At 48.7% G+C, this 25,993-nt stretch overlaps 1 protein-coding gene across 2 annotated transcripts in view; it reads right to left on the minus strand.

The window, feature by feature from the left end:
- Positions 1-25,993, minus strand: part of LCP2 (lymphocyte cytosolic protein 2) — a 44,774-nt gene that overhangs the window by 16,273 nt on the left and 2,508 nt on the right. Inside the window, exons 2-10 of one of the 2 annotated variants that reach the window (XM_039235726.1) lie at positions 23,812-23,874; positions 17,599-17,645; positions 9,338-9,403; positions 8,865-8,896; positions 8,191-8,228; positions 5,169-5,370; positions 3,803-3,900; positions 2,296-2,362; positions 2,108-2,191 (exon numbers count right to left, since the gene is read on the minus strand). In XM_039235726.1, coding sequence (XP_039091657.1) covers positions 2,108-2,191; positions 2,296-2,362; positions 3,803-3,900; positions 5,169-5,370; positions 8,191-8,228; positions 8,865-8,896; positions 9,338-9,403; positions 17,599-17,645; positions 23,812-23,874 — 697 coding nt within the window. The remainder of the gene's footprint in view (positions 1-2,107; positions 2,192-2,295; positions 2,363-3,802; positions 3,901-5,168; positions 5,371-8,190; positions 8,229-8,864; positions 8,897-9,337; positions 9,404-17,598; positions 17,646-23,811; positions 23,875-25,993) is intronic. The other variant, XM_039235728.1, reaches the window with a different exon arrangement.

Genomic DNA, 25,993 nt, shown 5'->3' on the forward strand with positions numbered 1-25,993 from the left:
GAAGAGCTGACCTGCAGGCTTCAGGCTTCCTGAAGAAACGCTAGGTGTACCTGAGAACTCAGCATTGCAGAGCTATTCAAAGCACTTTGTTTTTATTCTGTCTGAAGTCCCTTGGAGTAGATTATGTCCTATGTCTTCAGTACAATAGAAGTACCACTTAACTGTATTCAGCCAGGTCTACCAGCAAATTCTGTACACCTTGAACAAGTTCCTTAAAGTCTCTGAGTCTCTAGTTTCTCACCTGTAAAATCAGGATTATAGGTCTAAAATGCATAGGTTTGTTGTAAAGATCAGGTGAATTTATATGCAGTGTCAGGCACATGATACATGGGTGCTGAAAGCTGCTAGGTATTTCTCTCTTTCCCTCCCTCCTAGACCTCTGTACAGTTAACACCCGATGGTGAATGATGATATGATTTTCACAACATGAGGTACAGCCCACACCATTAAGAAGTCCCAAGAATTTTGTCCTACTGTGAAGAATTCACTGCCCAGGAGTAGACCATTTTGGTGGTATAAGAAATGTATATTATTCACAAAACTTTGGCTTAGGATAAAAACTCAACTTTGAAGGGTTACCCAGAAAACTTATGTTTATATTCTTAGGCTTACATAGATTTTCTTCAAAAATTTTTTTTTCTGATTTATACAGATTCTTTGGGCACTCTGTTAAGAGTCTTTGTTAAGAATCAGAGCTCTGTTAGAGGTTAGTTCTCTCAAAACATCACAGACAAGGAAGTAATTCAGTTGTAGGTATTGTCAAGAGAGGGTGTACTTCAATTTTTTAAAAAGAATCCTTTTCAAAGATAACCTTTGTTCAGGAGGTGACTCTGAAGGGTTTGATGTCAGTATCCCACTCTCCTGACACTTTGATTTGTGGGCGTAAGCACACGTGGAGTCTGAAGTTGAGTCTGTCCGCCTTCCTTTTCACATAACTTGAATAGCCCTCTGCAGCAGACCACTCTAATCTCAAGGAACCCACACAGCTTTGCGTGTCATCAGAGCTGTGGTGCAGGTCAGGGAAAAGCAGCAAGCAGGAGCCTCAAATCCAAGAACTGAAATTCATTTTCAGAGAGGAACCTTAGGTCACAAAAGCCTAAATGCCTTGCTCAGGGTACAGGCCAGGAAGGTTGGGTGGGGCTGGGTCTCTGGGCTCCTTGTCCCTCAATGTTTGTAGCTCCCTCCCCAGGACCCTCTACCCCATATCAAGGAAAATCCAGGGTCTCCCAACTGCAGCACGATGTGGTAGAAAAGAGCACCCACATCAAAGTCAGAAAGACATGGCTTCAAATCCTGCACCTAGTTATGTAAATTTGGAAAAATTATTCAACTTCTCATTGTCTACAAAATGGGGGTAATAATACACTTCCTTTGTTGGGTTGGAGTAAGGATAATGTAGGTAAATTATTTGGGGTAGGTAAAGCACTTGCCCCATAGTAGGTGCTCAATAAGTGGTGCTCAATAAGTGGTAGCTATGTTTTAGAATTGAATTGGAAATAGCTTTATATAGAGATAGCTGTAATCCAAGAACATTGTGGGTCAATTCTGGGAGGAAAGGACTGTAGGATACCCCCGGTTTGATAATTGCACGTGTACAACCATAAACAATCCTCACACTTGAATAGCACCTTAGAGTTTTATAAAGCATTTCTACTTAGAGAACAGCCACCTTACAAAGGTGACAACTGAAAACGTACGGTCCCTGTGGTCAGTAAGCTGCTAGGTAGCAGCCAGGGCAGCTGACAGTAGCTCTCCCGGACCGTCTGTCTTCTGCACTACAAAGCCCCCTGCACCGTCTGTCAGGAGGACAATGAGATGTGGGTACACATCACAGCCATGAAGAAGCAGGCCTCGCACAGGGCGAACAGCGGGAGCTCTGCAGTCAGTCTGATCTCCACTTGGGTCTCTACACCATCACTTGGTAGCTTAGTGATCTGGGAAAGTTATCTCTTTGTGCCTCAGTTGCCCCATATGCGAAATGAGGACGATTCTAATAGTCTCACTTTATAGTATCATTATGATTGTGGGCATACATGTGTAAATCATGCCATAAGCACTCTATACATACTGGACATTGTTACAATGCGTCAAATAGAGTGATACCAACCTAGTGTGAAGGGCTCTCTGTCAAACGGGGCTAACGAACGATCGAGGGGAGGTTTCGTGCTTCTGTCTATGGAAGGAGCAGGGACTGGAAGGGAAAAAGACTGAAGTCAATTAAAAGAAGAAGGCAGTTGGCTGGGGGTGAGGGGATGGGTACGCTGGTGGGCAAGAGAGGGAAGCGCCCGTACTTACGCTTTGCTGGTTTATGGTTTCTACTTCTGCTAGGCTCTTCATGGTTGGCCTGGGGTGGGGGGGGTGGCTGTTTAAAAAAGAGCCACACGTTAGGTAGCACCTCATGATGACACATCCACAAGTCCTGGTGACCGTATCCCCCCAAATCTCACTCTGTTCACTTTCTTCATCTCCGTTTTTCACCTGGATAATAGCCTGTTACCTGAGCTTCCCATCCCACACTCTTTCATCCAAGGTAGTGAGCATGTCACTCACCTGCCAAGCCCTCGGGAGGCCCATATCACATTGGGAACACAATAACAACTGGTCGTGTGCCCACCCTTCTGACTCCCTCTTAGACTCCTCTCTCCAGTGCACACTGGGCTCCCACTCTAAATGTCTTCTTGCAGTTCCTGCAAAATCTCAAGCTCATGCCCTCTTTCTCATCTTGGTATTTGTGCTTTCCTCTGCCTAGAATGCTCTTTCCCCAGCTCTTGCCACAACTGGCTCATTCTGTCCAGCTCAGTGTTACCTCCTTACCCATCATCATGTTTTCTTGCCTCCCCCCAGCTAAAGTTGAACCTTTATGAAAGCAGGGACCTTATTTGCCTTGTTCATGCTCTATTCCCAGCAGCTAGAACACTGCTTGGCACACACTAGTGGCTAATCTGTTGACTGAATGAGTGAATTCAGCATCCCAATAGTGAAGGTGGATGCCTTCAGATTTCAAAGCAAAATATGTTTGTAGATCAATTCAGCCCTGAGTCCCCTTTGCAAGAAAACTGCACAAGCAGGAGGAAGCCATCTATGCTTGAATGAAAGGCCCAACGGTGGTGTGGTCTGCATTTTGAGCTTGTTGGAAAATACATTCTCTTCCTCCTACTAGCCCTGAACACTTTGGCATTTGCCACCGCTGTTTAAGTGCTCAGATCCCTTATGAAAAGAACACATTTCCAGCTATTGACACATTAACCTGAACTTCTCTGGGTCTCTCTTAATTTAACCTACAGGACCTGGCACTGTAAGCTTGAAGAAAGAGGAAAGGGGATTTGCTGCCTCTCTCTTTACTACTGAGTTCACTGCGTTGTAAACGTTGGTGGCTCAAGCCACTTGCCGGTGGAATTTCCACCTCTGGCCAGCAGGTGGCGCACGTCTCTTAGGCGAGAGAAGGCACCAGGGACCCAGGCAGTAGCAGTAGGGGACATAGACTCACCTAGATCCTTCAGAGTTTATTTCACAGTTTATATTTATTTCAAAGGTGGAAAATAATAGCACAATGAATAGTATAATGAGACCTTTTATTATACAAGTAGTTTAAATTGTTTGTGATAAAAAGAGAATGCCGATGATAGGCACTATGACATGAATAAAAATCACTGTGAGTTCTGGGGTTTGCATGTACCCAGCCTGTATATACTCCTTTCCTACTGGCCAGAATTGGGTGAAGATACGTATACTCTTCACTTCTGTCTGACAAAGGAGGGATCAGAGTGGACACAGCACCAGAGGAGAAAGGAAAGAGGCCTACCGCGTGACTCCGGCCAGCAGGTGGAGGAGGGAGCACGGCCATCGGTCTCTGCGGGGGCACTGGCGGCTGCTGCGGGACTTTGCTGGAGGGTGGCCTGTCTGCGGAAGGGCAAGGGCGGTAGGGCAGTGAGGTGAAAGCAGAAATGCCACAGTAAGGTGGGTGCGGATTGCCCTGGAGCAGCCCACCCGGTGCCCTGCTCTGAGCACCTCTGCCTTCCGGGGGCCCCATCCCGCAGACACCCACCAGCGCCAATGCCGGCCCGCCTGGGTCGTTCACACACATACACACACACACACACACACACAGGGGCGCCCCATCCCGCAGAGCCCCACCAGCGCCAATGCCGGCCCACCTGGGTCGGGTCGTTCACACACATTCTCTCTCTCTCTCTCTCTCTCTCTCTCTCTCGTTCACACACATTCTCTCTCTCTCTCTCACACACACACACACACACACACAGCTGCCAAGACAGGGTGAAGTCGGCTGGTGGCTCATGGGGATCCTATCTTGGGTCCCCTCCTTCCCCTCACAAATGCTCTGAGCTGACCTCCCCCTCCCACTTCCTCCTTTTACTCATCTCTTCCCTTAAAGGGAGGGGCTGGCCACCAACTCCTTTTATGGAATCACAGACTCTTTTTTTTGATACAATTTTATTTTTAATTTATCTCTACACTCAACATAGGGCTCCAGTTTATAAACCAGCGATCAAGAATCATAGGCACCACCGATGGAGCCAGCCAGGTGCCCCCTAATCTCAGACTCTAAACTGGTTACTTAGCTTGCTTTGGACAGGAACCCACAGTATTCTCTGATCCCACTGAAGTATCCCTAGGCCAAGTTGATAAGCTGGCAATGCCCCTCCCCTTTGGCGAAGGAAAGGCCAGGCCAGGAGTGTGACTGAGGTCCTCCTTACACTTTGTGCCCCGGGTGCCTCTGCTGCCTCCCCGCAGTCCCAGCTTTGGAGATGTATTGCTCTTCCACAGAGAGTGTGGCTCTGAACTTGGACAGGCCTGATCTCATCTCACGCCACTCTACTCACACTGGCCAGCTCTCAGCTCCTCTGACATGCCACACTCCTTTGAGCTCAGAGCCTCTGCATGGCCATTCCTACTGTTGAAAATATCCACCCTCACTTCTCCTGTCTGCTAATATCAGCCACCACAGGCAATGGTTTGTCTGCAATATTTATAATCCTCACACCAAAGGTCTGTGGTCTCTGTATGGTTATTATCCTATTTCACAGAAGAGGAAATTGAGGCCCAGAGAGGTGGAGTCACTTGCCCAAAGCCACACAGCCAGTAAGGAACTGAGCTGAGGTTAGCGGGCACCTTGTGCTGCAGGGCGAGGCAGGCTGCCAGGGCCTTACCGATGTACATGGAGTTAGAGTTGGAGAACGGCTTGGCAGGCAGGATGGAGTTCTGCAAGGCCTCCTCGTCGTTGGAGGGCGGTGGCTCGTAATCCGCATCGTCTTCCACGGGCGCTCCTTGCTCCTCCTCGTTGGGGGACTCATAGTCACCGTCGTCCTCCTCCTCCTGATCGTCATTGGGGCTTTCATAGTCATCTTCTTCCTACCAACACAGTGATGGAGGCGGCCCAGTTTGTAGGGGCTCCGTGGCACCCGTGTGCCTGCATCGACTCTCTCTCTGCCAGCACTAGGATGGTCACTCCCATTTTACAGATGAGGACACTGAGATTGGGGAGTACAAGTAATAGGGCTAGCAAGTTGTGGACTTGGGGTCTCTGTCAAGGCCTTAGGAGCACAAGGCGAGTGCATTTCCCTCTGCACCTTTTTGCACAAGAGAGAAAAGCAAAAGAAAATGAGGACACTGGAAGAGAGGGGCGAAAGACCCGCCTCTGTTTTGAGTAAACATGTTTTTTATTCCAGGCATCACCAAGAGGAAGACTAAATGCCTGGAGCATTTGTGGTGCCGCTAGTTAATTGTCAGTTCTGTTCTTAGTGTGCCTGTGCTCAAAGCACTTCTCATTATAATCTAGTGCGGTGTTGAGGCCATGCTAATGGGGAAACCAGATAACCAAAGCCTGTTAATTAGAAGGCAGATTGAATTGTGTCTGAGAGAGGGGAGTCAGGGCTGTGCTATTCTTCTTGCCGAGAGCGGAACGTATAGAGACAACAGCTTATTATTCATGACACCTGACACTGAGTTTAAAGCTGCTTTTTTGGAAGAGACTCTCTTTCTAAATGTTAACCGTTCTGTTGTATTTTATATGTGCTCGAAAGTGAGCCCTGGGGACTGCATGATTGCCTTTGAGGGAGCTCATGAAAGTGGACGGTCACAGTAGTGATTTCCCAAGCAGGGGCGGCTCCGTCAGCCGAGCCGAGCGGCATGTGCCTTATCATTCTCGTGCCAAAGTCAGGTGGGTAACAAAGGAGCCCAGGGCAGTTCTCTAAGGTCAAGGGCAGTATGGAAAGAAGCGGCAGGAAGTTGCATCTTGATGAGGAAAGAGGTGAACCAATACCCTAGAGGTCTTCACAGCTTTACTGGGTGATTTACGAAAGACAGTCTACATTGTTCTATTGAAAGATTGCTGTGTTCATGTTTGATCGAGGAATAGTGTTTAAAATAGTGGAAGGCAAAGTGAGGCTGAGTGTCTGCATGAACTCTCCAAGTCTTCAGCCCATCTTCTGCGCTCCTGTAGCTCGAGAGCAGGCAATGGAACCGCAGAGTTGGGGAACTGGGAGTAGTGGCCTCCACCCCTGTCCAGGCCCTACTGTGGCCCGGCTGACAGAGGAGTCCCTGGATTGTATAGCCTGCACATCTCAGCCTCACTGCCTCTGCCTGCTACCAGCCTTTACCCTGGAGGTCTTTCTCAGCTGCAGACTCTTCCTCTCCACTTTGGAACAGTGGGTTTCCCCCGTGATTTGTCTCCTAAATGTGCGAGCATGGGTTTGTTCCTAATCATGCTGTGCCATATGTGTGTGTGATCTGTGCTGTCTAGTGCTCACAGGAGTGGGTTCCCTGTCTCTACCCCGCCCACCCGGTGCCCTGTGCAGGCCTGGGAGTGGACTGGAACGCATGAGTGTGAGGCAGCACTAGTGGAACAACCTCTGTTCAGGAAGAGGGTGAAGGACACGAGCCACAGGCCGAGCTCCCACCCAGGAGGGGCCACGGGGCAAGCAGTGGCCAAGATGCAGCTTCTGTACAAAAATGTAAATAGTCGAGTGAATCTCTGGGCTACTTTCCCTTTTGTACGACATAAATCTGCCCAATTCCTTTGTCTTCTTGTAGAAGGCACCAACTTAGCTGGCGTTTTTCAAATTCAGTGCTTCCTTTTGCCAGAATCCCAATAGGACAAGGAATGTTTTACCTGCTTCCTAAAGGCACTGAGGTAGCTGCTTACCAGAAAGACCCCTAGACTGAGGGTCAGGCCACCTGGGTCCCAGGGCTGCCTGTAATTAGCTGTGTGGCTCTACATAAGTCCCATTGTCCACTGGGCTCGGCCGCTGCATCTGTAGAATGAACACAGTGGGCTCTGGGCCATAATAGAATTCTTAGCCAGAGCCCAGCTTCACGCAGTGACAGTGGATGCAGTCTTCTGGGGAGAGGACATGCAGACTTCCTCAGACTCTCCAAGGGCTCACTGTGACCCCTCAAACATAAAACCTACTTGGTTTAAACCTTCCCTGAAATCTTTTGGGGGCTAATAATTGATTCTGAAATCCCTTTCCCTCTGTTTCACCAGTGGGAACTTAAGACTATAGGAAAAGCTATTTTTTAAAAGTTTTAATGTTTGTTTATTTTGAGAGAGACAGAGACAGAGAGAGAGAGTGAGCAGGGAAGGGGCAGAGAGAGGGAGACAGAGGATCCCAAGCAAGCTTTGCACGTCAATGCAGAGCCCTGTGCGGGGCTCGGACCCACAAACTGTGAGATCAGAACCTGAGCCAAAATCAGGACCTTAGCCAACTGAGCCACCGAGGTGCCCCTGTAAGAAAAGCTATATTAAAGGTACTTTAGTATAGACCATCTAGGGGAGGGAGTTGGGGAAGGCCCTGCTGTGAGGGTGATAATAGTGAATAATGGTATGATCTGCAAACTGCAGTCCAGGGGCCAAGTTCGGCCCTCCATCTGTTTTTGCAAATATAGATTTATTGGCACACAGCCACGCACAGCTGTTCAGATGTCATCTATGGCTTTCGTTGTGCTACAAGAGCGCAGGTGAGTGGGTGAGCTGGAGGTCATGTGGACGGCAAAGTTGGAAATATTTACTCTCTGGCCTTTATAGAACGTATCTTATGCCCTGCCCACACCAGGGGGGATGCTGGCGTCTTGTTAGAGGCCTCGCTCCTCTTGGCGCTGTGTTAGTTCCTTATTACAAAGGTGCTCTGGAAACTGCCGTCAGGGTGGAAGGAGAGCCCACAATGTACTCACAAAGGATGACCAGCCCCCGTTGTCTTCTTCATGGCTTTCTGTGGAAGGAGATAACACCATCATCAGTACCAGAGGAGGCCTCTAGAAAGAAAGTCAGAGCAGCACCCCTTCTGATGTACTCTCACACCACTGTCCAGCCCAGGCTTTCATCCTACCTTCGACATACCTAGGGGTTAGTTTAGTATCAGCTCTAGTTTCTACCTGAGCAGCTCGTTCTACCAGAAGGAAGAAGTTGTTTCTCAACCTTTTACTGTATAACAGTCACTGGGGTCCTATCCCTAAATTTCAGCAGAACTTGATGGGGCACAGGGATCTGCCCTGTAACACGGTGCAGTTTAACAGTTGAAAACTGCTTTAAGGGCCCAGAAGCAGGGGCACTGGCTTCACCCAGGTGCTCAGTCAGATCCTGGGTCCTCCTGTGCCTCGCAGAGTTCCTCATTTTAGACCTGCAGAGGGTCCCAGCTGGGCAGGGGCCGTACACCCAGGTGCCTGGCACGGTAACATCGCTCCTGCTCTCAGTTTGGACCCCAACCTCTTTTTGGCTAAGAACTGCCTGGGAGGTAAATGAATAAGGCAGCCTGCACCATACCCAAGTAGCCCCAGGGACCAGCAGACAGAAGAAGTGAAGTATCTGTCACCTCCCATTGCATCCCTCTTACCCCTGACACCTTTACCTGTCTCTTCAGGAAACCGCTGGACTTGGGGTCTGCAAGGGAAAAGGCATTGCGTTAACGGTGCTCCTGACTTAGGGGCACCTCCCTCTTTCCTCAGTCCTGCCCTGCAAGTGGAGACCCCAGCAGGGGATATGTCTCACCACCCAGGACTGGTGTCCTTGTTGCTTAGCCACCCAGGCCATGCTATCAAATGATCAAAGTCACACTGGTGGTATAACTGGGAGCATGTGACTGTCTGACTTTCAAGGGGAAGTTCCCCTGGAGTGCCAGACCCAGGGGCAAGATGCAGGGCAGAGAAAGGACACTGTCTCTCCCCTCCTTGGCACCAGCCTCAGGCCCCTGGGACTGAAGGAGCACCGCAGAGCAAACATTCGGGCAAAACCTGTCCTGTGCCTCCCACTTAAGGCTCAGCTTGGGTTTGGAAACTCTTTGGGTTTCGTCACAGTGACACCGGGCCTTGGCTTCCCCCTCACTTGCGTGTGAAGATGCTCCTTCTTTCTTCATTCTTGTTGATCTCTTGACTTAGCTTACTGAGAATCCTGTGAGAGGAATGACAGATCAGGTGACTAACACATTGTCTGTCGCCCCAGCCAAAACTCCGGCGACTGTGTAACCTCGGACGTTCTGGCCAAGCATGACCAGTCTCCTCCTCTGGCCTCCAGCCAGCCCCCTCCGCGGGGGCCTGTGCTCCTCACTTCCTCCCAGAACTTGCCAACTTCACCCCTTGCAGTCGCTGCTCCTGTGCAGGAGGCCCCTGTGCCGCTCACCCCCTCAGTGGGGCTCAGAGGCCCTCTGTGAAGACCCCCAGCCCTCGCTTGGCTCCCCTTCTCTCAGATCCTGCCTTACCACCTGGACACAACTACTTGTACTTGATTGTCTTACTGCTCCTGGGGCCAAGGTCCCCTGGCTCTTGCCTTAACATCCTTGTGGTGATGGCCGGCCTCCAGGAACCCTCGAAGCAGCTCTGAAACCTGGAGGAGCCAGCTGCTTGTCACAGAGCTGATGGGAACCTGTATCTCCTTTTATTCTCCCCTCTCTGACTCCTTGGTGACATGGATTTTTATAAAATTTGGAGAAGCGTTCCCAGTCAGGGCACAGAGTGGGAGACTCCTTATTCATCCATGTCCAGGACGTGGCCTCGGCCAGGACCCTCGGAGATACTCTAAATCCTTGGGTATTGTGAGCTAGCACATCCTCGAACTCCAGAGCAGAGAGGGCCTTCACAAACAGGACTGCACCTCCTGCACACCCTAGCAGTAGGTGTCCAGTCCACAGGGTCTCTCAAATCTCCAGTACAGGGCACTCCAGCCTCCCTGAGCACCCACCACTGAGACCAAGAAGGCCCTCATTAGTAAACAGGCTCAGTACTTCCGAGAGATTTGGGGGCAGCTGGGAGAAGCCTCAGAGATGATCGCATCTCATTTTATAGATGAGGCCACCGGGGCACCTGGGGGGCTCAGTCAGTTGAGCATCTGACTTCGGTTCAGGTCATGATCTTGTGGCCCATGAGTTCGAGTCCCTCATCAGGCTCTGTGTTGACAGCTCCGAGACTGGAGCCTGCTTCAGATTCTGTGTCTGTCTCTCTCTGCCCCTCCCCTGCTATGCTCTGTCTCTCTCTCTCTCTCTGTCTGTCTCTCTCTCTCTCAAAAACAAACATTTAAAAAAAAATTTATGGATGAGGCCACAGAAGCTCAGACAGAGGAAGGGATTGGCCCATGGAGTGGGTTAGTGATGGAAGCCACCCCCTCCCCACAAAACACACCTGCCCCTGAGGCCAGGCTCCCTAATTACCAGCAGCATATTTTCAACACACCACAGCCTTGTGTTAATTTTCATTATGCTACAAGCTCTCCCAGAGCTGACACGACTGAGCCTGTGGCCCATCTGAGAGTGAGCCTGTATCCACATTCCTTCTGCTAAGTGCCCAGCACAAGGTAACTGGTTTGGCCTAAAACAAAGTAGCTAAGTTGGCAAAGGTGCTCCTTAGTATCTGCTACTTCCTGCTTCCCTCATCGCACCCCCAAGGGCTCAATCCCCCACTTCTCCGTGGTCCCAAGGCACTGCCACTCACAGCCCTTCTCCCTCACTGGAATACCAGGGTAGATTCTGTAAACACACTGGGCACTTAGGAGGACAGAGAAGGGGAGAGGGCAAGGTCTCGTCCTCCACTGTAATGTCACTGTTGGGATTTCACACTGTCCACACCAGGGAGATGCTTTAAAGCAGGGCTGGGGACATCACAGTGGCCTCCTGATCCCACCACAAGAGCGCTTGGGACACTCTTGTTTCCTTTAAGCGATTATTTTGAGAAGCTGATGGGAGTCCCTCTCCTCCCTTCTCTGACATGTGGGATGGAATGGCTCCCACAGCCACAAAGGAGGGCTTGCTGGTGCCCTGCCTCCTGGCTAGGTCAGGCAGTGGTGGCCATGGCAGCCACTCCCACACAAGCATGCCTTCATTCCACAATAATGCACTGAGGGCCTGCAAAGTGCTGGCAAGTCTGCTGAGAGCTCAAGAAGCCTCAATGAATAAAGTGAAGGCCCATGATCTCAAAGAGCTTATGTGCTAGTGAAGAGGGACAGATAAACAATGAACATTTAAGGAAGTGAAATTCTAAGTATTATGTGTATATGTGTGGTGTGTGTGTGTGTGTGTGTGTATGTATACCTGCAAGGTAGGTGGGGGCTGGGGGAGGGGGACAGGAATACGCAGGTAGGGTGGGGTTGCAATTGAAAATGAGCCGGCCTCCCCACAGAGGTGACATTTCAGCAATGACCTGAAGAAGGGGGGCTGGGCTGCCCCTCAAAGTGCCCATCCAACAGAGCTCACAAGGCTCTGACCAGCCCACACGGCTGCTTTGGTCCTGAAAAGATGGCCTGCTCTCTGCGGTGTCTCGTCTTACCAGTATCTTTAGCAGCCAGGCTAGAGGCTTCTGGGGCTCTAACTGGCGAAGGAAGGAAATGTCAAACCGCAGGCCCTGACAGAAGAGCAGCAAAGAGGTGACAGAGAGCAGAGCAGGGCCCTGCTTGCAGCAAAACACAGGCCGCCGGCACCCTCCAGGCCGCAGAGGACACCTTCCAAGCCAGCTGGGACCACTACTGAGGGGCGTGTGGGCAGGTGGCTGTGCTGATGGACAAGGCAGCGGCGCGGTTGCTGTGTGTGGGCTTCAAAGTTGTCCCCACTCTCACACCCTCAGAGAACCATGTGACCATGAACGGCCGGAGGTGACTCATTCCTCCTCCTCCCCACAAACACCAGACCTCACTCAGCACCAGGGCTGGGGAGCAGGTAGGCATAATTCTCTCTGCTTTGCCTTGTTTAAGGGATAAACTGGCTGCTTAATTGGGGCTGAACAGTCTGACAGGAAGTCAAGCCACTGTAGCAAGGTCCTTCCAGCACCGGGACATCCCTGGCTTGCTGATGATGGGGGCCAGTCTTTGACTTCTTAGCCACGGGCCTGTCACAGAGTGCGGGTCCTTGTCCGGAGTCTGACTGCAACATCCTGTCCCGTAAGCAGTGCTTACCATCTGTCCCCAGCAAGACATCTGTCCTCCCTATGCTCCAGGTCCTCACCAGCCAAGTAAGAGGGCGAGCCCTGGCTAGGCAGTCCCTGACCAGCCTGACCGTCAGGTTTCCATGGCTACACCCATTATAAGCACAGACTGCTAGGCTCACTGTAGACTGAAGCTAATCAGAACCTACACGGGGGAGGCCTGGGAGCAGTAACGCCAAGTTTCCTGGGTGATTCCCAGAGTCTAAAAAGGTTGTGAAATCAATCTTGTTATTCTTTGTATTCTTGGAATTATGTTTTAATTTTAAGGAGCAGGAGAAGGATGAGGATAAGGAAGAAAAGAGGATGAAGAAGTGGAGAAGGAGGAGGAGGAGTTGCAGGGAGAGGAGATGGGGAGGAGGAGGGGGAGGAGGTGAAGGAGGAGAAGGAGGAGGAGGGGTTGCAGGGAGAGGAGATGGGGAGGAGGAGGGGGGGAGGAGGTGAAGGAGGAGAAGGAGGAGGAGGGGTTGCAGGGAGAGGAGATGGGGAGGAGGAGGGGGAGGAGGAGACCAAGGACAAGTGGAGGCGCACTCTGGGCTTTGAAGTCAACTTTGCTGGTCACAGGGAAGAAGGACAGTGTGAAAGGAAAGATGGGCAGAAAGGAGGGCGGGGGGGGGAGGGAGTAGGGAAAGGCCAAGGGGGGCAGGAAACAGAATAGGATAGAAAGTACCGGATCCCACCGAACACAGGAAGAGTCGACGTCCGCCCAGGAAGGGTCCCTCCGTGTGGCCCACACTGTGACAGGTGCTCCCGTGGAGTTCACAGGCTTACAATGTAAATGCGTCTGTTCGCCTCAGCCCTCCCAGGAAGAACTCGAGAGCTTTCCTCCCCCCTCTCTTCCAGGCCCTCCCACGGTGAAGAGCCCACTCCCTTGACTCTGATTCCAGAGGGCGCGCTGGTGCCTCCCAGCTGAACACACCCCGAGGCCCAGGACAGGGGGACCATTTTGCTCAGCTCTGTCGTGTCGGGCAGCCTCATCTCCAGCTCCCCACCCACCTCGATGCCTGCCTGTCCTCCGTCCCCACGCCAGCCGCTCCCCCGGGGCGCCCAGCACACACTCGCACTCTCCCTCCGGCTCCTGCTCCACATTTCATCCCTCTTTAAAGGGTATTCCACCTCTGAGGTTCACCCTCCTTGAACCGAGAGCCAGACCTCTGCAAGGTCTGTCCTTGTCACGTGAGAAGCCAGGTGTGGGTCCTGGGGCTCAGGGAGGCGCCCTTTGCCACCATCTCAGGCCTCAGGGGAGAACCACGGGTGGGTGGGAGGCAAGAGTTGGAGGGCCTCGCCCGGTCTCCCTGCTTCTCAGCCTCAGACCCCCCGATAATTTGACATGTAGTATTTTACCTGAGCTTCACAATTGTTTTGCAAAATTAAATTATTATTTTTTAATATTATTATTTTGGCAAATGAGATTATTCCCATTTTTACCACCCAAGAAAATGAGGCACTGAGAGAGGGACTTGTCAAGGTCTCATGTGAGCAGTTTTACTGTGGGGCTGATCTAGGAAGTCAAGTTTCTGTACTTGCTTTCAGGGAGAAGGAGGAGGCCCTTCTCCTGTGGGGAGGACTGGCTGCCTGGTCAGGGATTAGCCAATGAATGTGGGAGGGAAGGAGCAGGGCACACAGGCCTGTCACCCTGGCAGTTCAGCTGAGGCTTGGTCACATTCTTTAAGGAGCACAAGTAGGTCTGTTTACCGCTGGCTCCCTCCCTCTGGCCTTCCTCCATCCTCCTCCCCTCCCCGCTATATCTCAGTTGTGCTGTCCCTGCTGTTAGGAGACCCACAGCATCATCAGAGGGATGGATGAATAAACAGATATCACCGCATCATCCCTCTGATGGGCTCTTAGCTTTCCCCCAACCTAATTCCACTATCGGTAATGGGTACAATGGGAACTCATGATACAAAGACACTCATCCAACACCTATCTGTTGCCTGCACCTCCACCCCATCACTCCCTTCTGATTTTTTAAGGCTATGCTATGGGTTTAATATAAACTTCATAACATTTTAAAAATAAACTCCAAATAGGCATCAACAGATTTTAACATGTATTCTTCTGATTTAACCAGATAATGCTCAGCTAAACCATGGATTTTAAGCCCATTCCCCCTATGAGGGAAGCTTTGTTGTTTTATATAAAAGCTCTCCTTCATTATGGTATTCAGGAGTCTCTGGGAGAGAGTAGCTTGTAGCCGTACTTGCAGACAAAGCCTTCCTCCCCAGAATCTGCCTTCTTACAAATCTATTTAATAGAGTTTTGTTTTTGTTTTTAAGCATGGAAGAAGAAAATCAAGATATTCAGAGGAGCATAATCTTGTTTTGGTCTGCTGTGCATAAACACAATCTCTTTCCCATAGCCCTTTAGGGTAATGATTATGGCAAATGAACTTATGTACCAGGGAATGAAACAAATCAGTATTGAGTATCTATATGCAGCAAGGGCACCAGCGGGCAGCTTACACGGGCTGCCTCCTTTATAACCCAGCAGTTCTCGAGAGTTAGTCCGTTTCCCTTCTACAGAGGAAGAGACAGGCACAGAGGTTGATGGGACTTCTCCCAGTTCCCATGGCTGGTGGGAGGCAGAGTCTGCTTTGGAACTAGGCTCTCCCTTGCTTCAAAGCCCATGCCTTTCTAGTCTTTAATCCTCTCCCTTTTGCAGGATAGAATGATTAGTAAAAACAGAATTGTACTCCTTGAGATTTTCCATAAAATAACAGGAATAGCTAACACTTCTTCAGTGCACATTATCATTTCCTCTAACCTTCCCACTAACTCTTTGAGGTAGGTTTTATTATCATCCTCATTTTACAGATGAGGAAGCTGAGGCTCAGGGAACTCAGATAACTTGTCCACAGACTCACAGCTGGTGAACGGAAGAATTGGCTCTCAAGTAGTCAGACGTCAGAGCCTGCACTTTTACTCACTAAGCTCTTCTGTCTGCTTGTTCATACCTAAAATTATAACCTTTAAAAGAGTGAGCCCCCACAGTCACATTCCTTCAGTTTACAGCCTGGGAAACTGTGAGGAGACTAGGGACTCATCCCAAGCACAGAGCTCATTAGAAAGTAGAGCTGGGATTGGTGCCTTTTATACACACCTGCCAAGAGGGACAGTCAAGCTTAGAGTCACCTAATCAGGGCAGCCCAGATCTTCCCTAGATGGCTCCCACACTACTCCCCATTCACCTTCATGTTCCACAGGCAGGTTCATAGCTTGTCTGGGGCACACATGCACACATTGGAGATGGATTTCGTTTCAGTTTTCAAATTGCTAAAGAAGTACCCCAGCCCTACTGCACCCACAACACGAGTGTTTACTTCCACACTACCCTGCAACCACTTCTCACCCCGCCTCCTTCTCCAGGCACTCAGGCATAGCTCCAGACGTCAACTGAGCTCAGCCTTAAGATAAAAAAGGATCTTCCAAGCTGAAAGTGGCTTCCTTATCTTTTTCCTTCCACTACTCTGATTTAAATCCCCTCCACCCTGCACCCTGCATCTTTAGGGCCACAGCCCTCACTGAGGCTCCCATCTCGTTAGCAGGTCATGTCCATCACCTCCTAGCTGGATGTCATGCCGGATGCTGGGCCCTCCCCTGTCATCTTCCACACTGCCCTGGAGAAAGCTGAGACACCAGGTTTACCTTTGTGTTCTCCCTGTTGCACTCACCTCTGCAACCCCTTAGGACAGCTCATAGGACCCTTCTAACCTGTGACTAGTTCTTGCAGCCTCTATGTTTTGTGCACCCTACACACATGCCCCAGTTGCTCTGACCCTCTTGTAGTTCCATTAAACTCCCTGGTGCCCGTGCTGTTGCAATACAGTCCCCATTCCTAGAACGTCCTTCAACCCATTCTTTATCTGACCATTCCTGGCATATGTCAAGATCCAGCTTAGCTTCCCTGCCTTCCCAAAGTCTTCCCTGAATGCCAAGGGGAAAATGACTCCTGCCTCCCTATTCCCACTGAACATGCCCATGCATGTGCCACAGCACCATTAACCATCCATCAAAATGCTTTGTATATCTAACCCTCCCACTAGAATGTAAGTGTCCTGTGGTGGGGATTCTGTCCCTTATATAGCTGCATCCTGAGTAATTAACAAGGGCCTGACATTATATTGGCATCTAGTAGCAGTTCATTAAATAAATGAAGTATTTGTATTGTATGGGGACCAGGAGGTGCAAACCCAAATGCTTTCAAGGACCTGGTATACATATATTGCATAAATATATTTTATTACATATGTTAGTATGTATACTAAGAATATATTACATAAAACTGATATTTCTAGTGCCTTTTGATAAGTTCAAAGATTGGGCACCATCAGGTCCATACAGACTGGCATGGAGTAGCTGCAGCTCTCTTGGGATGGAAAATATTCTGATTTGTCACAATCTCCACCACTCAGTGTTTCTTCACTGACAATGAGGTTTAATGTTGATGACTTCATTTACCATCATAATTATGCTATTATTTTTCTGATAATGGAGAAATATTTCTTCACACTCATATTCTATTCAAAGGTGGTAAAATGAAAGAGAAATTGATAGGACTTTATGTGGTTCAACCTGGCCCATTGTACACATTTGTATCACCCACATGGCTCGGGTAAAATTTTTGAGTCCGAGAGACCTTTGCTAGAGGTATGAAAACACACAGCACAAAGCACATGATGTGTCTTCTCATACCCACACCCCTGCCAGACCTCAGTGATGGATTGCACCCCCTTCCTTGGGATTCTCCTCAGCACAGTGCCCCTGGCAGCCATTCCCAAGCAAGCAGTAGTGACAGACAGAATGATGGCCATTGTCCCTCTTCATCTTGTCCAACTCTCTCATTGTAGAGCTGGAAACTGGGGTCCAGAAAGCTTAAGCAATCACTGATCTGGTGACGATACCTTCACGAAACGGGTCTTGTGATGCTGGTGCCCAAGCCACCCCACTGGAGAGAGGAAATGAAAGCATGGTCCACAGTTAGGCTTGTCTTTGGCAAGAGAGGCCAACACACCCACTGGGCTGGATCTGTTACTTCTCTTTCCCACACCCTGCGCTCTACCCTTCCTGTTCTCTTTCCTAGTTCAGACCAACAGTGATAGATTGACTGACTCGGCTGTCCCTGGGCTACTTCCCATTCCAGCCTCTGTTCCCCCCAAACACTCTGGGACTCAGGGGGAGTACTTACGGCACCCGGAGCTTAGGGAACTTCTGGATGTCATTTTCTGTCAGGTTCTGAAACGAAGACATGGGCAGGTTACAACCCTCAGGAGGCGCCTTGGGGCGGGTGAGGAGCGGGAGGCGCCGACAGGGAGGGAGCCGTGGGGCCTGTGGTAAACTGGAGTACACCTCTCCTTGTACCCAAAGTCGTAGCTTCTAGATGCATAAAAGCCCATGGGCCTGGTGTTGCCAGATCTATGTTTTCAAAGGGAACCCCCAAATCTGGATTTTATGTGAAATTTCTTCAGTTCCAAATATTGACAGATAACTTTAAAGTAAGCAAACAAACACGCACCAGGAGAGCTAACCCGTGAAACCAAACCACTTGTCTTGTGGGCTGAGTTTGGTCATGCTGTGACCTCTTGCCTAGGCCCTTACCCCTGACTTCAGGGTCCCTCTCAGTTTCCATATGCAGGAGCTGTGGGAAGCCAGCCCGGAGAAGGAATCTGTGCTCTGATACCACCATCACACCCAAAAGCCTCTTTCATCAGGGTCATTGGTAGGATTCTCTAGATGTGGGGATGCAGTAAAGAGGCTTGCCTGAGAGAACAGACAGGGGAAAGCAGAAAGGAACCCATGTTTGTGAAGAACCAACTCTGGGGGTCGCCTGGGGGGCTCAGTCAGATGAGCGTCCGACTTAAGCTCAAGTCATGATCTCACGGTTTGTGGGTTCAAGCCCTGCGTCCGGCTCTGTGCTGACAGCTCAGAGCCTGGAGCCTGCTTCAGATTCTGTGTCTCCGTCTCTCTCTGACCCTCCCCTGCTCGTGCTCTCTGTCTCTCTCTCTCTCTCAGAAATAAATACATTAAAAAATTAAAAAAAAAAAAAAAAGAACCGACTCTGGGCCTCTGCCTTACTAGCACCTTGATTAATCCTCACATCAATCCTGTGATTTAGGAACTATCAGCATTCCCATTTTATGGATGAGAAAGCTGAAGCACTGGGATGTTAAGGGAATTTTAGCTTGTAGGTAATGGAGCTGCAACTGGAATGCTGCTCTGTGATATCTGTGATCAATTTTCTTTCTACAAATTTCTCTCTTCTCACATCTGATCCCTTGGAGGGACCCGGTGACCCATGCTGGAGGAGAGGGGTGGGGGAAGGATAAGAGGAGAAGGTGCTTTGGAGGGAGGAAGAGAGTCAGGGTGCCAGACAGAAGAGAGGTTGAGCACACTTTCCATGGAATGAATGCTGAGCCAGAGAAGGGGATCCACAGATATTCTAAGTGAGGCTAGAAAACCGGGCGGTTAGGGTGGAGGCTCTGGAGTCATGCTGCGTTTGCATCTTGGTTCATCCATTTAACAGCTGTCTGATTTGGGGCATGCACTTGGGCTCATTGAGCCTCAGTTTCTTTATCCGTAAAATAGGTATCATTATACTAATAAAAGCCACCTTTCAGGGGTTGTGAGCACTGAATGAGATGATACGTGTCATGTGCTTGGCTCAGGGCTTGACACACCCCATATGAAAATAAACCTTATGTGAATAATTAATGTGAAAATAAACAATAATAAGCTGGGGTCTGGCTGGCTTTTGGAGGTTTTTGCTTCTTCTGCTCTGGTATGGGAGCCTGGCAGGCTGTTTGCTGCCTACGGGTAAGAGCTAGGCACGCTCCCCTTGGAGCCCAGGAGCACAGGGCTGGGGCCATCTTAGCTATGTTTGTTGGGCTCATCAGCTCCGGCTCTCGGGAGCAGTGTCTGACCCAGCCCCCTTAGTAGACCTGGCAGCGGGTTGGGGCGGGAGTTCACCCAGAGTCTTGAGATAATCCGGCTTCTTTTTTCTTTTCAAGTTTTTATTTAAATTCTAGTTTGTTAACATATATGGTAAAATTGGTTTCAGGTATAGAATTTAGTGATTCCTCACTTACATACAACACCTAGTGCTCATCACCCTTAATACCCATCACTCATCTAGTCCATGCCCCACCTCCCTCCCTCCATCAACCTTGTTTGTTCTCTATCATTGAGTCTCTTACGGTTTGCTTCCCTCTTTCTTTTGTCCTTTCCCCGAGGTTCATCTGTTTTCTTTCTTAAATTCCACATATGAGTGAAGTCATACGGTATTCGCCTTTCTCTCACTTACTTTGCTTAGCATAATACACTCTAGCTCTATCCACAGAGTTGTAAATGGCAGGATTTCATTCCTTTTCATGGCTGAGTAATATTCCATCATGCATGCGTGTGCACGTGCGCAAATGTGCGTGTGTGTGTGTGTGTGTATGTATCACAAATTCTTTATCAATTCATTACTCAATGGACATTGGGGCTCTTTCCATAGTTTGGCTATCGTTGATAATGCTACTATAAACATCGAGGTGCATGTGCCCTTTCGAATGTATTTTTGTATGCTTTGGGTAAATATGGAGTAGTGCAATTGCTGGGGCATAGGGTAGTTCTATTTTTAACTTTTTGAGGAAACCCCATACTATTTTCCAGAGTGGCTGCACCATTTTGACAATCAGGCTTTTGATTAAGCTTCTTAACTTCTCTCTTTTTTAAATTTTAATATCCTATGGGTACCTGGGTAGTTCAGTTGGTTAAGCCTCTGACTTTGGCTCAGGTCATGATCTCACGGTTCGTGGGTTTGAGCCCCACATTGCACTATGTGCTGACAGCTTAGAGCCTGGAGCCTGCTTCAGATTCTATGTCTCTCCCTCTCTCTGCCGCCTTCCCCTCATGCTCTCTCAAAAATGAATGAACTTAAAAATTTTTTTTCATTTAAATTTTAACATCCCTATGCAGTGGCTTCTCCTCCCTCTCAGGGATGCACCAAGACTCATGTTCAGAGTGGCATGCAGAGTGCAGGACTTCCTGGGGGCCTCCAGAGAGCTGGGGGCTGACCACTGACTGCTTGGCCAAGGTGATGATGTAAGCTGAGGGAATCTGAGGAAAAGTGTGAATGAGAAAGTGAATGTGAGCAGGGCTGGAGACACAGAGGAGCAGAATGTTGGGAAAGAGAAAGGCCTTTAGAACAAGGACAGAAACTGGGTGGAAAGATGAGAGATGTTTAAATAGGATTTTCAGAGAGCTCTGCGGTGTGATATAACCCCTCCTCTACCTCCTTCTGAAACCTCCAGCAAGTCTGGGTTACCTGTATGATCACTTGTGCCCTTGCAGGAGTGTTATTATATGGCGAGTGTGTTCTCGAGATGGCTCCCGCCTGGGGAGGCCATGTGTGGACACTGCTGCTGCCCAGCCAGTATCCCCTCTCTCTTGCTCCCTTACTGACTGGACCTGGATTTTGTTTGGGGCAGTAAATGTGCCGAGTCTAAAATATTTAATACCCCACAGTTCTTTGGAGATGGCGGAGGTGATAGGACTCAGTTGTGGCAAGTGAGATATAACCTGAAATCTATGGGGTGGAACTTCCGGAAAAGTTACTACTTTCCTGAAAACAAGGGGAGGCGTTCCCCATGTACGTTTGTGCCTTCTATTCTTTGCCCTTCCCCCTCTGTCCTGCCTGGAATGTGGATGTCAAGTCTAGAGGTGGCACAGCCAACTTACAACCAGTAGGACAGAAGCCACAAGCTTTTTCCATGACTAGACGGGGCCTGTTTTCTGGGTGACTTCTTTCAGCAACTCACCAGCCCCTACAGCCTACTCTAGATTCTTTATCACTTGAGAAAGATAAGGCCCTGTTTGGTTAAGCCACTGTGGTCAGGTTTCTGTTACAGGCAGTCACACGCCTTCCAAACTGACACGGGTTCCGAACACATTTCATCCTCTTCTTCAAACTTCTGAACGTGTGGCACCCCTTCCTCACCAGACAAGGTCCTACTCTTCTCACCGGGAAACCAAAATGGCAGCACAACAGATTCAAGGGACCCTAGCTCCAACAATGAAGAGAGAGACAGAGAGACTATGGCCTTCCGCTTCTGCCTTCAGTAGCAGAATGGTCCTGGATATTATAAAACCAGGAGTGATAGATGAGAAATTCGAGCTCAGATCAGAGCTCACACTATACCCAGAGCACCTGGGGTGGAGGGTGTGTATCAGCAGAAGCTGTCTTTAAATACCCCAGTTGTGGGGTCAGACACCAAGTTCTGCTCCCCTGCTCTCCTGGTTCCTAGTCCCCTTCTTTCCACTTCCTTCTGCTCACACAATAAATAAAAGAGCAGTCTCCAGGGACTGACAGGTCCTAGGTATGAGAGCAGAGGAGACATCGCTGCTCAGACAGCATCTCTCAGCCGCAGAAACAACACCGTGCTAGTAGAAACAACCACACAGGGAGGGTTGCGGGGACTGGAAGGGACCGTCACCCACTGCAACCCAATCCGAAGTGCTTGTGCGCAAGAGGAGAGGAGAGAGGCTCACAAAAGTCAAGTGCTTGCTCAGGGTGACCCAGAGCATCAGGGCTATCAGCAGGACCATCCTCAAAGATGTCTTACTCCCCGTCCACTCAGCACTGATAAGTCTCAATCTCAGTCCTCAGTGCTGAAGGCACCAGAAGGAAACACGTTGAGTACTAATGTGCAAAAGCAACAACAGAACTCAAGGTGTTTCATAGACTCAAGGCTCAGTATGAGGAAATAACATTGTTAAAAATTCATGCAGTATTGGGGCACCTGGGTGGCTCAGTTGTTTAAGCATCCAACTTTGGCTCAGGTCATGATCTCACTGTTTGTGGGTTGGAGCCTCATGTCAGGCTCTGTGCTGACAGCTCAGAGCCTAGAGCCTGCTTTAGATTCAGTGTCTCCCTCTCTCTCTGCTCCTCCCCTGCTTGCACTCTGTTTCTTAAAAATGAATAAACATTTAAAAAACTTAAAAAAACCCTCATATAATGTTAGAGTACATCAAGTGTGTGCTTTAGTCCAATTACTAGGTATGTGACTTAGAAAGTTCATATCACACCTCAATACACATTCACATCACACCTCCTTATTCATTTCTCCCTTGCAAAGGGGGTGGTTAGAGCCTTCCAAAAGTACTTTTTTGCTATAAAACCAGCTTCTGGATGGAAGAAATCACATCTTAGCCACCTCTATATTCTCAGGACATGGCATGGTCTAGTATGTAAAGAGAACCCAAGAAAATGCATGTGAAGTGAATGAACAGGTGAATGCATGTATGATTTAGGTGAAGCAGTGCATAAATGTGTCTTAAATGACATATGAAAGCAAAACTCAGACCAACAGGGCACAGTTTGGTCTCAGCATGAAACTTAAGAGATGCCTAGAAAGGGGCAGATGACTGTGTGTGGTAGTGAGCTCACCATCACTAAAAGAATTCAAGAAGATATTAGTGGCAGGGAGGCTATATAAGAAACGGATTAGAGTGCTGGGTGGAAAGCCAGAGCACGTGACCTCTCTGGCCCCTTTTAACCCTGAAGTCTCATGGCCCAGTTCCCTCACTGCTACTGACCATGCCTTGCAGAGAAACACAACTTATCTTGCCCTTCTCACTCCAAATCCAAATTGGGACCACCTACCCATCAGACCTTTGAAGTCTTGTTCCCACTCCTTTTTGAAGGATGAGGAAACATGAGTTGGGAAGGGCTGGATTGCTACAGTCAGTTTCTATCTTGCCTATAGGCAAAGGTGCTTTTTCAGGGGAAATGCTCAGACCACCTCCCAGCCACTCACTAATGGTCAGAGGTGCATCCCTTTCTATTTAATGGCTTAGTGCCCCATGTAGAGCTTCATGTTAGTCTTACCCTTTGCAATACAATGGAGTAGAGAGAATGAATGTGTGTTGCATTGGCAAAAACCCAACTATGTGAATTTGGTACGGAGAAAGAGGGATGGAATGAAATAATGAGGGTGCTTTCACACTTTATTTCACTCAGTGAGTATGTACTCCAGAATGAGATAAGAAAAAAGAATCTCTTGTTCTCCCTTATGGTCTTTTTTCCCCTTAGACTTCTCTAAGTATGGATGGCATTTGAATGGATTTTCAAGATTTGGGGTAAGGACTATACTTGGATTCCTCCTTCTGTTTTGACTATAGAAGGTGCCTTGGTATCAGTGAAACACTGGGAGGTATCCTGAATAGTAGGAACCTGAGAAGTGATGACAGCAGGGGACATATAAAACCTCAGAAGAAGGCAAAGGGCTGTGTAGGGGTCCTGAAGACAGGCATTGACCCTGGGCATCCCCAGGAAGAGGGTAGACCAGCTGGCCCTGCTATAATTAGTTAACCTGTGAAACAGCTTTGGTCTCAATGTGTCAGATTGGACAGCACTTACCAAAAACCGCTGCCCGTCGATGTGGTGCTTTTTCACTGCCTTTTCACAGTCCTTGTAGTTCAGCTGCAAAGAGAGGGGAAGGTGCTATCAGTAGCAGGCAGGCACAGGCCATTGGTTCCCCTCGTTTGCCTGCCCCAGAAGCTTAGCAATTTGTGGTACTTGTGGCTAGCCAGACCCCCCTCCCACCCTTCCCCCCACTATCTCACAGAGGGGCCCCAACCTTACCTCAACCCTGCTTTCACTTGCCCCTTGGGACTCTCTGAAATGGAGAAACTGCCTCAGTCTAAGGTTTGGGGCCCAGCCCTTAGAGAAAGGGAGTGGCTTCAAGCCTATACAGGTTGCGGCCACATGTTCCTCAGGCAGGTAGAGAAGAGGTGAGAAAGAATATAAATAGCATCCATTTTCTTGTCACCCAAAGACAACCTTGGCAAACATTACAATGTGTTTCCTACAATGCTTTATTCTTTTTTAAGTGTTTATTTATTAATTTTTGAGAGAGAGAGAATGAGACAGAGAGAGAGAGAGAGAGAGAGAGAGAGAATCCCAAGCAGGCTCCACGCTATCAGCACAGAGCCCAATGGGTTAAGTTCATAACCCTTGAGATAATGACCTGAGCCGAAATCAAGAGTTGGAAGCTTAACCCGCTGATCCACCCAGGCACCCCATAATGCTTTATTCTAAACATATTTCTAAATGTAACTGAGGTTATAATTCATATTTAATCTTATTATCTTGGCTTTTTTCTCTTAAAATTGCCTCAAAGTGATTAATATCGGCACTGCCTCATGTTATTGCAAACTTATTTTAAACAATTATTTTCCTAAATTGCTCCCTTAATGCTGATCATTTAGGTTGCTTACCAAACTGCTGTTCCAATAATGGTAATAGAAGCCGCTAGTAATTATTGAGTGCTTGCTACGTGGCAGGCACTCTTCTATGTATTTAAACCAGCCTTAAGTCTTTAACCCTCACATCTTCCAGACGGAGAGTAACTTGCAGGAGGTCCATAGGTTGCAGGTGGCAGAGGGGACAGTTGGGCTTCAGAACAAGGCTTTAATGTCTCTGTTAGGAATGTCTCCTTTTTGTTAGTAGCAGTATAACTTATAGCCAGTGAATAGATTTTAGTGTATCTTAATACACCATCCAGATCAAACTGTAGACTATCATGGATATCCTTTTGCACACCTCTATTTAAGATAAATTAAGCTGGATTCTCAGAGTAGAGCTCTAAGATCAACAGGAATTCTCTTGGTTGCTTTCCCAAAGAGTCACATTAATTGACAATCTTATCAGTTTTCTGTTTCACCTTGTCTTCAACAGCATAAGAATTTGCATTTGAAGTATCTCCAAATGTGATATTTCAGGCTGGAGTATTTAAGGTTAAATGTTTGTCCTAGAGATTCTTCTGTTCTCAGCACAATTGTGAGGCTCACAATTTGTGGTGGCCTTCTTTTGGGGGCAAATCATGGTCTTTTTTTTATGGTCAACCAGTCTAAAGCGTGAATATAATTGTTGTAGTCTCTTGGCTTGAAAGGATGGAATAAATGTTAGAAAGCTCAGCAAAAGCTGATTTAGAGGTCAGCAAGGAACACAGGCAGCCTCGGAGGCACCCTGAGCATCCTTTCTATTTTCATGCAGAGGAGAAGGGTAGTTCTTATAATATTCAGCTGCCTTTAATTCGTCATTGTTGCTGTCATTGTTATCAGATAAGCTCTGATTTTGCAGTCTGCTGACTTTGACTCTGTGTAGATAGACAGCCCTGAAGACTGGGGCCTCCCTAGAAGTTTGATTCTGATCCAGTAATACCTGGGCTTGGGAGCTAGAATCTGTATTTTTAGCAGGCACTCCGAGGATTCTTATGAGCACCCGGCTTTGGTAGGCAGTGGTCTAGAGCAGGTATCTTGTGTTGTAGATGGGACAGCTGAGGCCCAGAGAGGGGAAGGGATTGGCCTAAGGTCCCACAGTGGGTTGGGAGCACAGCTGGGATTAGAATTCATGGCTCTGAGCCAGTGCCTCTCCACTGCATTGCCAAGGGATGCTTTCCTGCCAATTCCAAAGAAATTGGAGGGGTTCAAAAAATCCAAAGCATGACCTCTGTCCTCAGGGTCTTATATTCCAGACAGAGGATGAGCTACACATATCTAACACATAAGACACAAAGGCCCACCAATCCGAATGGGCC

The sequence above is a fragment of the Hyaena hyaena genome, unplaced genomic scaffold, assembly GCF_003009895.1.
Source record: "Hyaena hyaena isolate Hyena2069 unplaced genomic scaffold, ASM300989v1 scaffold_102, whole genome shotgun sequence".
NCBI lineage: Eukaryota > Metazoa > Chordata > Mammalia > Carnivora > Hyaenidae > Hyaena > Hyaena hyaena.